Source organism: Salarias fasciatus, chromosome 10 (assembly GCF_902148845.1).
Source record: "Salarias fasciatus chromosome 10, fSalaFa1.1, whole genome shotgun sequence".
In the NCBI taxonomy this organism is placed as follows: Eukaryota; Metazoa; Chordata; class Actinopteri; order Blenniiformes; family Blenniidae; genus Salarias; species Salarias fasciatus.
The window spans coordinates 20,959,863-20,973,120 of NC_043754.1; the positions used below are offsets into that span (position 1 = coordinate 20,959,863).

Genomic DNA, 13,258 nt, shown 5'->3' on the forward strand with positions numbered 1-13,258 from the left:
TGATTCACAAGTGATCTGGATTCAGTAGATCAAACAACCCGGGAGTTATTGAGCTAAAATACTGTATTTTTCAAAAAAAATTAACAAATCAACAAATTACTGAAAATATCAAAAAGGTGAGTCTAAATCAGACACTGTAGTAATGACATTCACAAGTGATTTGGAGTCAATAGGACGAATAACCTGGGAAAAACAAAACACGTTGAAAGCTAAGGGCTCATTGACAAAGGTGGTCTATTGATGAGCATACAGCAGTGAATAAATCTGTCAGGGGAACAGGGTAACATTAATTGTTCATTAATATACCATGTAAAGTGGTATCTGCGGGAACTTGGTAAACCGGTATCGGTGACTGAGTCTGCCCGCCGGGTGGGGGCGCCGCCTCGCTGGGCGGTGTCCCACATCGTCCCTCAGAATCATACCCCCTGTCCCCCACTGGGCTCATTAGCAGGTGGTCACCCCAGTTTCAGGTCATCAGTGCACTGAATTCTCGCCTAATGGCATCGATGGCAGCCACTGATCTAAAACAGTACGTAAGGCAGGCAGTGAAACAGTGACGTAGAAATTAATAAATAAAAGAAATAAAAGCGAAACAACCTAAATAAAACAAGAAGGGTCAAATAAATCCTACTATTTCAAGTACAATATATACTGATTAAACAATACATACAGGTACAAGAAGCATACACTGATACACTGATTAAGGGAAGTTGCTAAATAGAGTAAGAAAGTCATCAAGTTGGCGACGCTGAGGTAGTGAAAAAGTCGTCCCACACCCACCCCACCCCATCCACCCCTCAAGGTAACAAAACCACCAGTTTTTGTTTATTGTCTGGTTTTCTGTCTGCTCGTTTTTTGTTTGTTTGAGACAGTTTTTTTGATAACTTATTTTAAAGCGTGTGTATGGCGTGTGATTTCTGTTTTCAAACTGTGTAAAGAGGAAGTAACACACGCGCGCGCGCGCACACGCACACACACCTCAGTGACTGTGTGGCTGGCAGATAATTTTTTTTTTTTTTTTGCTGGCGCTTGTGTTTCCAACTCCCCTATAGGGTTAGTAAAGTCAGTACAAGTGCAAAATAATGTCAATATGTAATTCGTATAATTGATCATTTGCATGCAATGGAAATCTACGCTGTAGGGGAGAAGAATAACGTTGTGAGAGAGACAAAAGGTCAAGTATTAAACACCTGAAATATGTTTAGAACTAGAAATTAACTTTCTTCTGTTGATTCTTGGTTTGGTCATCATTTCACAAATAACTTAATGGCTTAAATGCTAGGCTGGACCCTCATTATGTAAGTTGTTTTGCTAAATGTTACGAGATCAAATTTAATCTATTCTGTTATGTGAGATGGAAGTGATAACTCTTCTGGCGACCGTTCTCTTTTATCTGGGCTTGGAACCAGCAAAGTGACCCAAAAGAGACACTTTGGTGGAATTTCTTTGTTTTTTTTTTTTTTGTTTTTTTTTTGAAATTACTGAAGTTTAGTTTAGTTAGTTTAGTTAGTCTAGTATGGTTTTCTCCATAAAAGTGTCTCTAAATGACTGTGTTGTACTTTGTCCTATTAGCTGAATTGAAAGCTGAATTAAATTTTGGGCCATATCACCCAGCCCTGGTGGAGGTGAAGCCCTGGTGGAGTTGAGGCTGCCTCTCTCACCTCAGACACTTGTCAGCTCAGAGATCACTTCTGTAACGCACTCCTCATCTGTCTCCTGCAGGTCTCTGAGATCAGCCATGGCAAATCGTCTCACCATCGTCCTCCTGGGACACACTGGAGAAGGGAAGAGTGCCACTGGAAATACAATTTTAGGACGAGAGGCGTTCGAGTCCAGACGCTCATTCAAGTCTGTGACAAAGGAAATCAGTGAGGCTGCAGAAAATGTGTTTGGCATTCAGGTTTCAGTGGTTGACACTCCGGGGATCCTGTGCCCGGGCTCAGAGGAGAAGATTCGCGCCCACTGTCAGGACATCACTGGTCCCTGTCTCTTCTTGGTGGTGGTGAAGTTGGATCGTTTCTCAGAGGAGCGCCAGAGGGCCGTGATGACTGCCTGCAGAGTGGTTGGTAAACAGAGGCATCTCCAGGCCTACCTGCTGTTCACAAGTGGAGACGCTTTGGACAGCTCCCTCGATGATTTCATCAATGAAGACGATGAATCTCCTCTACCCAACGTGGTTAAACAGTTCCAAGGACGCCATGTGGTCTTCAACAACAGGGACGGGGGGCCGCAGCAGGTCCGAAAGCTGCTGGAGTCATCAGGTACCTGCAGAGAACACCTGTAGTCCTGGAGGTCCACAGTCCTGCATGTTTTCAAAGTGCTCCTGCTCCAAACTCTGAAACTCTTGAGGAAACTGAAAACAAGACGTTGAGGAGAGTCGCTGTGTTGGAGCAGAGGAACGTCATGAGCATGCAGGACTGTTGGCGCCTCTGGAGGAGGAGGAGGAGGAGGAGGAGGAGGAGGAGGGTCTGGCAGGTGGAGGAGGAGCTTCTCTGCATTGCTGAGAGACTCAGGTGGTTCTCTTTCTGTAAAGGTGTGTTTGTTGTGTTTGTTGCAGGTCATCTGGTGGAGGCCTCTGGTGGTCGGGAGCAGAGGAACGTGGTGCTGCTGGGGATGTGTGGAGCTGGGAAGAGTTCATCAGGAAACACTCTCCTGGGCTGTGAAATGTTCACATCTCGTCCAGGCTTCAATCCCGTCACTATTCACTGTAAACGTGGCTCAGCCGTGGTGGAGGGTCGACAGCTGCTGGTTCTGGACACTCCTGGACTCACTGACATCAGTGTGCCTCCTGAAATGATAGCTGATGGCATCCTTAAAGCAGTGCAGGCCACCGGTCCTGAAATCCACGCCTTCATCATCGTGGTGAAGATTGACCGAGTCTGTGAGGCAGAATGCGGCCTGCTCCACAGTCTGCCCAAACTGTTTGGAAAGGAAGCAGCTCGGTACTCCATGGTGCTCTTTACCCATGGAGACCAGAGCGAAGGCGAGTCCATCGATGATCTGATCAGAGATTCCATCTCCACCTCTGAGCTGGTGAACATGTGTGCTAACAGGTATTGTGTCTTCAACAACAAGCAGAGGACAAACCGGATGCAGGTTCGACAGTTCCTGCAAAAGGTGGATGAGATCGTCACTGCTAACAAAGGAGAGCCCTGTCGTTCTGTCAGCCTCAGCTTATCGATGGAGATCAAAGTCTTCTTTATAAAACTCATTGAATGGATTCGATCTGTGTTTAACAAAAAACATTCCTCTATAGATTCATACCGTCCATTACTGTCATAGTGATCCATTTGTCTTCTGAGAGGAGCAACTGTTGATGTGGATGACGGTGATTCCTCAGACTTTCTGATCAGATACCAAATAAAACCAAAGCAAATCAATGAAACTTTGAACAAAGCTTGTGCATGTTAAGAGTCCCAAATCTGACTGATTTCCTGTTAGAGAACAAAATAACTACTAAAGAAAGTTAGAAGTGTGGTAGTGCTGCCTCTTGGTGGTCAACTGTGATGAAATGTTGTGTTATGTTAAGCAGGAAATGTTTTAAAGTGGAACAAGTAACTTGAATCTCACTGATAAACCGGAAAAATTTGTATATAAAAAATAGATATATATTTCATATCCTTTTGCTTAACTCAATATGCATATCATTGAGGATGGAATAAAAAAACCTTAATTACTGTAGATATAAAAAAAATGAACTTTTTTATTAGAAACATTTTAACTGATTTTTCAATGAAAAAGTTGATTGGTTGGCTGATTAGTGTTCAGTGTTGAGCCTGTTTATATGAAAATAATATAATGATAATACAACAATATAACATCTTTATCGAGACATGTTTACTCCTGTTTTTAGCTGTTATCATCATTTTTAACAACTGTAGCAATGTTAGTTTCTGGTGCCACGTGAGGAAATAGATTCCGCCCACAAAGTCTGTCATCCTGCATGTGACTGGCTGACTGTTCTTTTATGATTCTCCAAAGTTGTTTCCTCTTTTCAAGTTAAATTTTTACTGTTTTGAATTTTGTTTTGCAAAGCATGTTTCTTTGACATATTTTCTAGTTTCAGAATTGAAATTTTTTGTCATTGTAAATTTGACAGAATCTCTTTCTGCTTGGAAATTTTCCATTAAAGATTTTGTTTTCATGTAATGCTTTAATATATCTATACAATGTGTTATTCAGAAATGAAAGCCTGTCTTCTAAAGTTTTATACCCCACCCCAAAAAAAAAACAAACAAACAAAAAAAACTATTAAATTGTCATATCATTTGCTTGCATTTGGATTTATTTGATGCAGATATTTCTTAGAATCCTAGGTGGGAGTTATTATGGGTTTCTTTGTCTTCAATTTCTTCCACCTTTTTTTTTTTTTTTTTTTTTTTTTTTTTTTTTTTTTGCCGTGTATCAAGTCCCCCAATGTCAGGAGCAGGTCCACATATAGCACATCATATTATGTGGAAAATTCAGGAATGGTGTGCTATGACTTTTCTCTGCATTTTGGAGAACCGTGTTTGAGAAAATCCATAAAAAACTGGACGATCTTTTTCCCCATGTAAGCAGATGGAGAGGACAACAGACAAAGTTCATCCAAGTTCAAGTCCCTTGTGCCTAGCCATACTTTCATGTAGAGACGTTATTTATTTTTTGAAATGTTGCCACATTTGTCCTCTCTTCAGATGAACATCTTTTTTCTGTGTTCTACCAATTCTTTTATGTGATTTTTTTTTTACATTTTTTGGGAGTGATTTGAGAATTTACTATTGAATTGAATAAGGAGACTCATTCGCTTACATTGAGCGGAGGCTGATCTATGCCAGGAATGTTTAGAGTGAAGAGAGTTCTGAATCTCACAAAAAAAATGATTTAAAGTTGCGTTAGCTCTCACATTACTTACTCAATGTTAACAATTTTCCATCAGAACGTAGAAAAACCTCTTGTGCTTCAAAATCTGTTTTTCGTTGGTCTGTCGCTTGAACGGTTCTCCATCATTCCTCTGCAGTTTTCAGGCCAGCACACAGTTTTCCTTCATAGGCTTCAACGCATTCCTGAGACTTTAAAGACAAAAAGGTTCAGACTAGGGCTGTCGCGGTATACCGGTATTGACAATAATCGTGGTATTAAAAAATTAAATTTCAATATTGTGTTCAAAATGTGCATATGATAATATCGCCACTTGAAATGTGTTAAATTGTGTTTTCAGAATCCTCTCCCGTTCTTCCGCCCTGCTTCGTCTCCCTCCTGCAGCACCCCTCCCCTCTCACATCAACAGTGCAGGAGCAGCAGCAGGGGGACGGCTCCTAGCTTGCGTGGCTCCCAGTTAGCGAGCGTCACGAGTGAACTAAACATGTCGGCGGTGGACGACAACGACAGCGAGACGCTCTATCCTAACCCGAAAAAAGTGAAGTCGGTGGTGTGGGAGTTTTTTGGGTTCCTAAAAGTGGAAGCGAACAAGTTTGATGACACACCAATTTACAAGAAATGCTGAGCTTCATAAAAATCTGCCATAAGCAGAGAATGGAAACAGAAAAAGAAAAATATCCCAGGGATTATTCAGTAGACATATCACTTGTCATTCTTCAGTTACACACAAATGCTTTGTCTCTGCTATCCACGAACGATTTTGTTTATCTTGTAGTTATAGCAGATTTTGCACCCATCCGGGTAGTGGTGGGGCCCCATTAGGTAGGTTCCAGACGATCCAGAAGATTTATGTGCCGTCTGAATGACTGTAACAACACTCTTGTCCAGGCTCTGGTGACCCCCAGCATTAGTGCTGTGCGTTATCAGTCAGCTCTGTGGAAGCACTGGTACAAGTGCCTTTTATGATTGTTTGTGTACTGTCTGTTTTTCTTTCTTTTAGTGGGCCAAGAGCCTGTCAAATAAAGATAATCAGTATCGTTATTGTGACATTTTTTGCCCATGATAATCGTGAAGAGAAAATTTGATATCGTGACAGCCCTAATTCAGACATGTTTAACTCATTGCAATGTCGCACACGCCAGACACACACTTCCTGCTCCACTCCACATCACCAAACGCACCAAGGAGCACTTAGGAAGCAACCTGGCTCATCTTCTTCCTCTGTAGGGCAGCGGTGATGCTGGGGACCAGAAATGCTTCAGCAGAAAGCAAAATACAAACAGGGAAAGGAGTTAGTGTCACACCCTGTGCCTCTGTGGCTACATTTGGGCGTTTGGGTTCTGTTTTGTCTCCCTGTCTGTTTATGTTGGCGGTGCTGAGTGGGTGTGTTGACACAAGTCAGGCTGATCACAGGAATTGCTTTCAGCTGCTACTTAAAGTGGGAATCACTTCCTGATGAAGAAAGGGTCTATTTAAAGGTGCATTAAGGAGTTTTCACATTTTATATGAAACAATGAGTCCTGCAGGCCTTGGGCGTAACTGCAGCTTAGTGAAACACTCGTGCCTGTGGCTTGGGTGCCGTATGTGCACTGAAGAGGGGATCTCCTTCCTCGCTCGTTTAGTAGCGCTCAAGTAAAATTTAAGTTTATTTTGCCAGGTGGGGTCTGTGCTGGAGCTGTGGCAGTGCTAGAAGGCGGTCTTTTCTTACTTTCTGGAAGATCCATCCTCAATACTGCTCAGTTGCTGCTCGCTAAGCATCTGGAGTAATGGCGGACAAAACGAAACTTAATGGTGCGTTCACACAAGACGCGTCGCAAGCGTCGTGAGCGGCGCTTTTCTATGCAAAGTCTATGTGGATGAGCGTCGTGGAGCAGCGAGGGCGGGGCGGCGCTTCTGGAGCGTCAGGAGTGTCGACTTTCGAGCGTTTCGAGCGTCGACGCCCACGACACGCGTCCCCGGCGTCAGGAGCATTGTGACCGTCGCTTTTTGAGAGTTCAGAAAACTGAACTTTCGACACGCTGCCACTGGGCGTCAACCAATCAGAGACGATCCCTCCGGTGCTACGTCACTACGTTTCACGAGCACTGATGCGGGCCAGCAGGTCGTCAAACTGGGCACGGGAGAGACGAAAGTAGCCCTGGAACCGACCCTCATCCTCACGCAGCTGCTGGAGCAAAATTATGAAAGTTATGAAAACCCACGGCCCCCCCGGGCGCCCCGACACTCCGTGTTCCGAGTGAGCACTGCACTGCTCGGCACCTCTCGGCATTGCTTGGACTCGCTCAGCCGCCGCCGCCACCAGCAAAGGCATATATATCAGGGCATATTGTACACACCATTGAATATTTGTAACATATTTATGGTGGAAAATAAGTATCTTTAAAGTTGAAAAACTCCTTAATGCACCTTTAAGCTGACCTTTGACTCCACTTCCGTGCTGGATGTTTGATGTGAAAGTTTTTGTTTCTGGCCATCTGATCCCTGCAAACGTTGTGTCTCTGTCTCAGTCTGAAGACCTGTTCAGCCAACCACCCGATTTGCTCCTCCCTGCCTGCCACACAGACTCCCCCTGGCTTTGTTCTGCACCTGGTTTGGATTCTCCAGCTCAGCTCTGTTCTTCTGACCCAGCTCTTGTTGTCACTGCTCCGATACTGACGTCACACTCTGGTCAATCCTATCTAAGCTATCTACTTAACCCTAATGTCCAAAGATTTTTGCACCGCTGGGCGGAATCACTATTCAGACAACAAAGGTGAATGAAACAACCTAATTCATCATCATTCCCTATATTTTTTTTATTATGCTCATAGAAAAACAGATAAACATTCACTCCATAATATTTGCAATTCATCATTTCATTTTCTAACTTTTTTTTGTATGTGTCATTCAAGATAATGAGGTGAGTGACGAGTGGTGGAGCGGCGCCCTGGCGCCCTCTGCTGGCCAGCCGCCCCTGCACGTACGAACGCGCGCGCGCGCGCGCACACACACACACACACACACACACACACACACACACACACACACACACACACACACACACACACACACACACACACACACACACACAGTTTTGGGCAGATTAAAACCACAGAACCCTCCCCAGAGCCCTCAGCCGCTGCCGTGACTGCACTGTCTGCACTTGTCACACACTCCTACTTCCGGTCTAAAAAATAAATCTCCGTATTGTGAGAACATTACATTAAAAATAAATCAGAAATGTTCAACTAAACATATATTAGTCTTTTTCGTGCGTGTGTGTGAGAGAGATTGAAACCCAAGTCTTTTTCTCTTAAGTACACTCTGCTCAGTTGGAACACAGTGGCTGTTTTTATTCTGAAAAGCCATTGATCCATCTAGATTTCTAAAACTTTATCTTTATTTTTTCTTATTTTCAAAAAGGTCAAATCGAAAGTGTTGAGTTCAGAAGAAGAAAGCGGAGAGCTGCAAACTTCGTCGTCAGGTACAGACTGTCTGTTTATTGTTTGGTTTGCTGCCTGTCTCTTTGTGTATGTGTCTGTTTTTTTTTTTTTTTTTTTTTTTTAAGACAGCTTGTTGATATCGTGACAGCGTGCGTGCGTGTGTGTGTGTGTGTGTGTGTGTGTGTGTGTGTGTGTGTGTGTGTGTACGTCGACTTCAGTCTTCAACCCCTGTAGCTACTATGTATAAATCCATAGTCATTCATTGACGTGCTGTAATCTCATGCTGTTGGTTTTTATGACACACTGTGCTGTGCGGTTAAATCAAACTCACTGAAGTCCAAAACCTTGAAACACGGTGAGCATTTCAGGTCAAAAGCCGTCGACAGATAGATGAGTTACTGTTGCACTTTTAGCTGCATGTATTTTGCACTGAAACATGTGGAGTTTTGTATGGTAAGCATCAATTTGCTGTCATTTCACCGGTCGGCCAGTCTTCTAGTGTCTTCCTGAAAAAAAAATCAGTTTGAAACAGCTGTCATCACTCTACAAACCACAAGCCTATATTATCAGTAGTTATCGGTTAGTAAGTATCTATTCATTTAACATTACAGCGATAACATTAGAAATAGATAATCTGCCACAAGAGGTGACACCGTGGTGGAGGTGAGGCTGCCTCTATGGCGTCATTTTAGTGCCAAAATTCCGCGCGCAAAAAAATCATAATCGCGCACAGTTAAACCACTCTCTGTGCGCTCGCGATGCCTCTCCGCGCGCGCGTGGTCTCTTTCTGCGCGCGCGCGGTCACTTTTTACGCGCGCGACATCACTTTTTGTTTGCGTGCGAGCTCTTTCTGCTCGCGCGGTGGTGTTGAGTTTTGGCACTCAGGGGGCGGGCTTTGAGTTAACGCCACTCAACCCCCTCTCCTTTGTGATTGGTTGCTCTAAACTTCTACTGTCTTCAAATGGATCTATTACTTTTGTGACTTATGAAACTTATCAACATATCACCTGCTCAAAACAAAGGAAAAAAAAAAGCAAAAGTACTTCACTGATCCTGGCATAAAATCAAATGAAATCTGAGAGAGAGGGAAAAAGACAGAAAAAAAGGAGAAAAAATTAACTATAAATGTAGGATAGGTATAATTGAATAACAGATATAAACTAAATAACATAATTAGAGTTTAAATATCATTTTAAGACAGATATAATCAAATAACAAATATAAACTAACAGATATGAATTAGATAATTTACATATAAATCTAAGACACATATACTTAAATAAATAACAGATATACACTAGCAGATACAAATTAAATGTAATTAAAAAAATCTAAGACAGATTTATAATTAGATGAATAACAGATATACACTAACAGATATAAATCAAATATAATTTACATATACATTTCAGACAGATAGCCTTGATGGCTCCATGAAAACGTTTTTATTCCTTCTTTCTCCTCCCAGGAAACAGCCAGGTCTCCTCCACAGTAATCAAATCACTGTATGGAGGTTATGTTATGTCAATTTTACTCCTCAATTTTCCAATTCTGCCGCCAAACGATGACTACCCGCCCTACTTAACCTCTGATTGGCTCTGACCGGAAGACAGTAGACGTTTAGAGGAACCAATCACAAAGGAGAAGGAGTTGAGTGGCGTCAACTCAAAGCCCGCCCCCTGAGTGCCAAAACTCAACACCACCGCGCGAGCAGACAGCTCAGACATGTCACCGCGCGCGCAGAAAGAGATCGCGCGCGCACAGAAAGTGATGTCGCGCACGTAGAAAGTGACCGCGCGCGCGCGGAGAGGCATCGCGAGCGCTCAGAGAGTGGTTTAACTGTGCGCGATTTTAATTTTTTTGCGCGCGGAATTTTGGCACTAAAATGACGCCATATGCCTCTCTCTCCTCAGACACTTGTCAGCTCAGAGATCACTTCTGTAACGTTCTCCTCATCTGTCTCCTGCAGGTCTCTGAGATCAGCCATGGTGAATCGTCTCACCATCGTCCTCCTGGGACACGCTGGAGAAGGGAAAAGTGCCACGGGAAATACAATTTTAGGACGAGAGGCGTTCGAGTCCAGACGCTCATTCAGTTCTGTGACAAAGGAAATCAGTGAGGCTGCAGGAAATGTGTTTGGCCTTCAGGTTTCAGTGGTCGACACTCCGGGGCTCCTGTGCCCGGGCTCAGAGGAGAAGATCCGGGCCTACTGTCAGACCATCACTGGTCCCTGTCTCTTCTTGGTGGTGGTGAAGTTGGATTACTTGAGAGAAGAGCGCCAGAGGGCCGTGGAGGCTGCCCTCAGGGTGGTCCGTGACCGGAGCCTCCACCAGGCCTACCTGCTCTTCACCAGCGGAGATACTTTGGAAAAATCTCTCGATGATTTCATCAGCAAAGACGATGAGTCTCCTCTACCTAACCTGGTTAATGGTTCCAAGGACGGCATGTGGTCTTCAACAACAGGGACGGGGGGCCACAGAAGGTCCGAAAGCTTCTGGAGTCATCAGGTACCTGCAGAGAACACCTGTAGTCCTGGAGGTCCACAGTTCTGCATGTTTTCAAAGTCCTCCTGCTCCAACAGTTCTGAATCTGCAGAATGTGAGATCCGGAAACTCTCCACAAAAGTGAAAACAAGATGTTGAGGAGAGTTGCTGTGTTGGAGCAGAAGGACGTCATGAACATGCAGGACCGTTGGCACCTCTGGAGGAATGTTTTATATGTTTTCCCCTTCCAACTCATTCTGCAGAACTCGATGAGCAGATCATTTGAATCAGGTGTGTTGGAAGAGAGAAACATCAAGAACATGCTGGGCGGGGGTGCCTCGAGGACCTGGGGCCTATTGCACAAAACCAAGATCAGGGATGACGCCAAGATATCTTGGTTATCCTGGATGAACTAATCCATGATCCGGTTACACAGAAGTGGGATAGGGCGAAGTGCAATATGTTTTGACATAAGTTACTATATGGAGATTTATTCTGTGGAACTAACCTGCTTCAGCCCGGGATCACGTCCAGGATTTATTCAATCTCATCTGTTTTTTCAGTCATAAGACCCCAAAATGGAAACCAGTATTTATTCTATTGCTCACTACACATTCTTATCACTTTCAACCAGACCCACTGTCAGGATTTAAACATTATGATCAGTAATTCACTCATTTGAGATACGTTATGATCTTAGATTATTTGCTATGGGCGTCTCTTTCGTCCATTTTTTATATGCCATCATTGGTTCCACCTGACTTGATGAATCCCTGTGCTCTCATCCTGGATTGTTCTTATGGGTAACCAAGGCAGCCTGAACCCTCTGGTTCTGGATCGGGTGAGCCAGGCTCAGTCATCAGTCCTGGATGTCTCAATCCTACTTTTCTGCAACAGTCCTCTGGATTGGGAAACACGGCTCTATCTGTAAAGGTGTGTGTGTTTGTTGCAGGTCATCTGGTGGAGGTCTCTGGTGGTCGGGAGCAGAGGAGGGTGGTGCTGCTGGGGATGTGTGGAGCTGGGATGAGTTCATCAGGAAACACTCTCCTGCGCTGTGACAGGTTCAGATGTCGCTCAGGCTTCGAGGCGGTCACTGCTGACTGTGAACGTGGCTCAGCGGTGGTGGAGGGTCGAGAGCTGCTGGTCCTGGACACTCCTGGACTCACTGATGGATTTATGTCTGTTCCAATTGTAGCTGATAGAGTCCTGAGAGCATTGCAGGAAACCGGTCCTGAAATCCACGCCTTCGTCATCGTGGTGAAGATTGACCAGGTCTCTGAGACACGTTACCGCCTGATCCTCAGTCTGCCCAGTATGTTTGGAGAGGAAGCAGCTCAGTACTCCATGGTGCTCTTTACCCACGGAGACCAGATCCAAGGCCAGTCCATCGATGATATGATCAGACGTTCCAGATTTGCCTCTGAGCTGGTGAGGATGTGTGCTGGGAGGTACTGCGTCTTCAACAACAAGCAGAGGAGAGACCGGAGGCAGGTTCAACGCTTCCTGCAACAGGTGGATGAGATTATCTCTTCTAACAGAGGAAAGCCCTGTCGCTCTGTCAGCCTCGGCTTCTGCATGACGATCCAAGCCTTTGTTTTTAGAGTTATTAGTATTCCTTTTTCTGTGTTCAACACAATGTTAACATGGTTCCGCAGATTTTTTCAACACTGATACATTCCTCCTCTGAGATGTGCAAGTGTAGATGTGGATGATAATGATATCCCTTTTTTTTTTTAAACCAAAGCTGGGTAAATCAATGAAAGTCTGGACAAAAGCTTGTGTGTCTAAAAAGCATAAATCTGACTGATTTCTTGTTAGAAAGCAAAATTAACCACCATAGAAAGTCAGAGGTGTGGTATCACTGCCCCCTGGTGGTCAACTGTGATGAAACTTTGAGTTATTTCAATCACAAAGTGCTTTTAAAGTGGAACGAGGGTCCTTGAACCTTCCAGCCATTTGATATTCGCTTGGATTTGGGAAACCCAAAACAGGAAACAAGCCGACTTCCCTGATCCATTCAGGGGACGAATCCTCTCCTTTTGCTCAATTAGAAATTGGAGATAAAAAAACAGAGAATCTGATTTCCTATTATGTGTTTCTCAGACAAAAGTCAGGAAAAAAATACGATCATAAGTATGCTCGATTTACCAGAAGATGTTCTCTGAAACGACGTGCACGCACACGCACGCACACACACATGCAACAATATAAAGACAAATCAACAGTCGACTCCATCTGAACCATGCTCATGGAAAAAAAAAAAAACTAACTCATGTGCCCCGCCCCCTGCTCCCTGTCAGCCAATCACCTAATAACTCACACTCAAAAGTGCATTCAGGTAACCCAAAAGGGTAGGAAACTACAGAACATGACCCAACCTTACCTGACATTAAAGTAACAACAGAGATGTTCCAGACATCTCCCGTCATCACTAATGGAGGCCGAGGAAAAACAAACCACCAAGAACACTGAGCAGGAGGAGGAGGAGGAGAT

At 44.1% G+C, this 13,258-nt stretch overlaps 1 protein-coding gene across 1 annotated transcript; it reads left to right on the forward strand.

The window, feature by feature from the left end:
- The first annotated feature begins 8,273 nt into the window (after positions 1-8,273).
- Positions 8,274-11,849, forward strand: LOC115395347 (GTPase IMAP family member 4-like). The gene is made up of 3 exons (XM_030100851.1): positions 8,274-8,323; positions 10,252-10,789; positions 11,718-11,849. The coding sequence occupies exons 2-3, from the start codon at positions 10,268-10,270 to the stop codon at positions 11,790-11,792; spliced, it is 597 nt and encodes a 198-aa protein (XP_029956711.1). The 5' UTR covers positions 8,274-8,323; positions 10,252-10,267; the 3' UTR covers positions 11,793-11,849.
- The last annotated feature ends 1,409 nt before the right edge of the window (positions 11,850-13,258 follow it).

Coding starts and splice junctions, on each gene's coding strand:
- LOC115395347 (XM_030100851.1), top strand. CDS start 10,268: ATGGTGAATCGTCTCACCATCGTCCTCCTGGGACACGCTGGAGAAGGG. Junction 10,790..11,717: donor AAAGCTTCTGGAGTCATCAG/GTACCTGCAGAG, acceptor TGTTTGTTGCAG/GTCATCTGGTGGAGGTCTCT.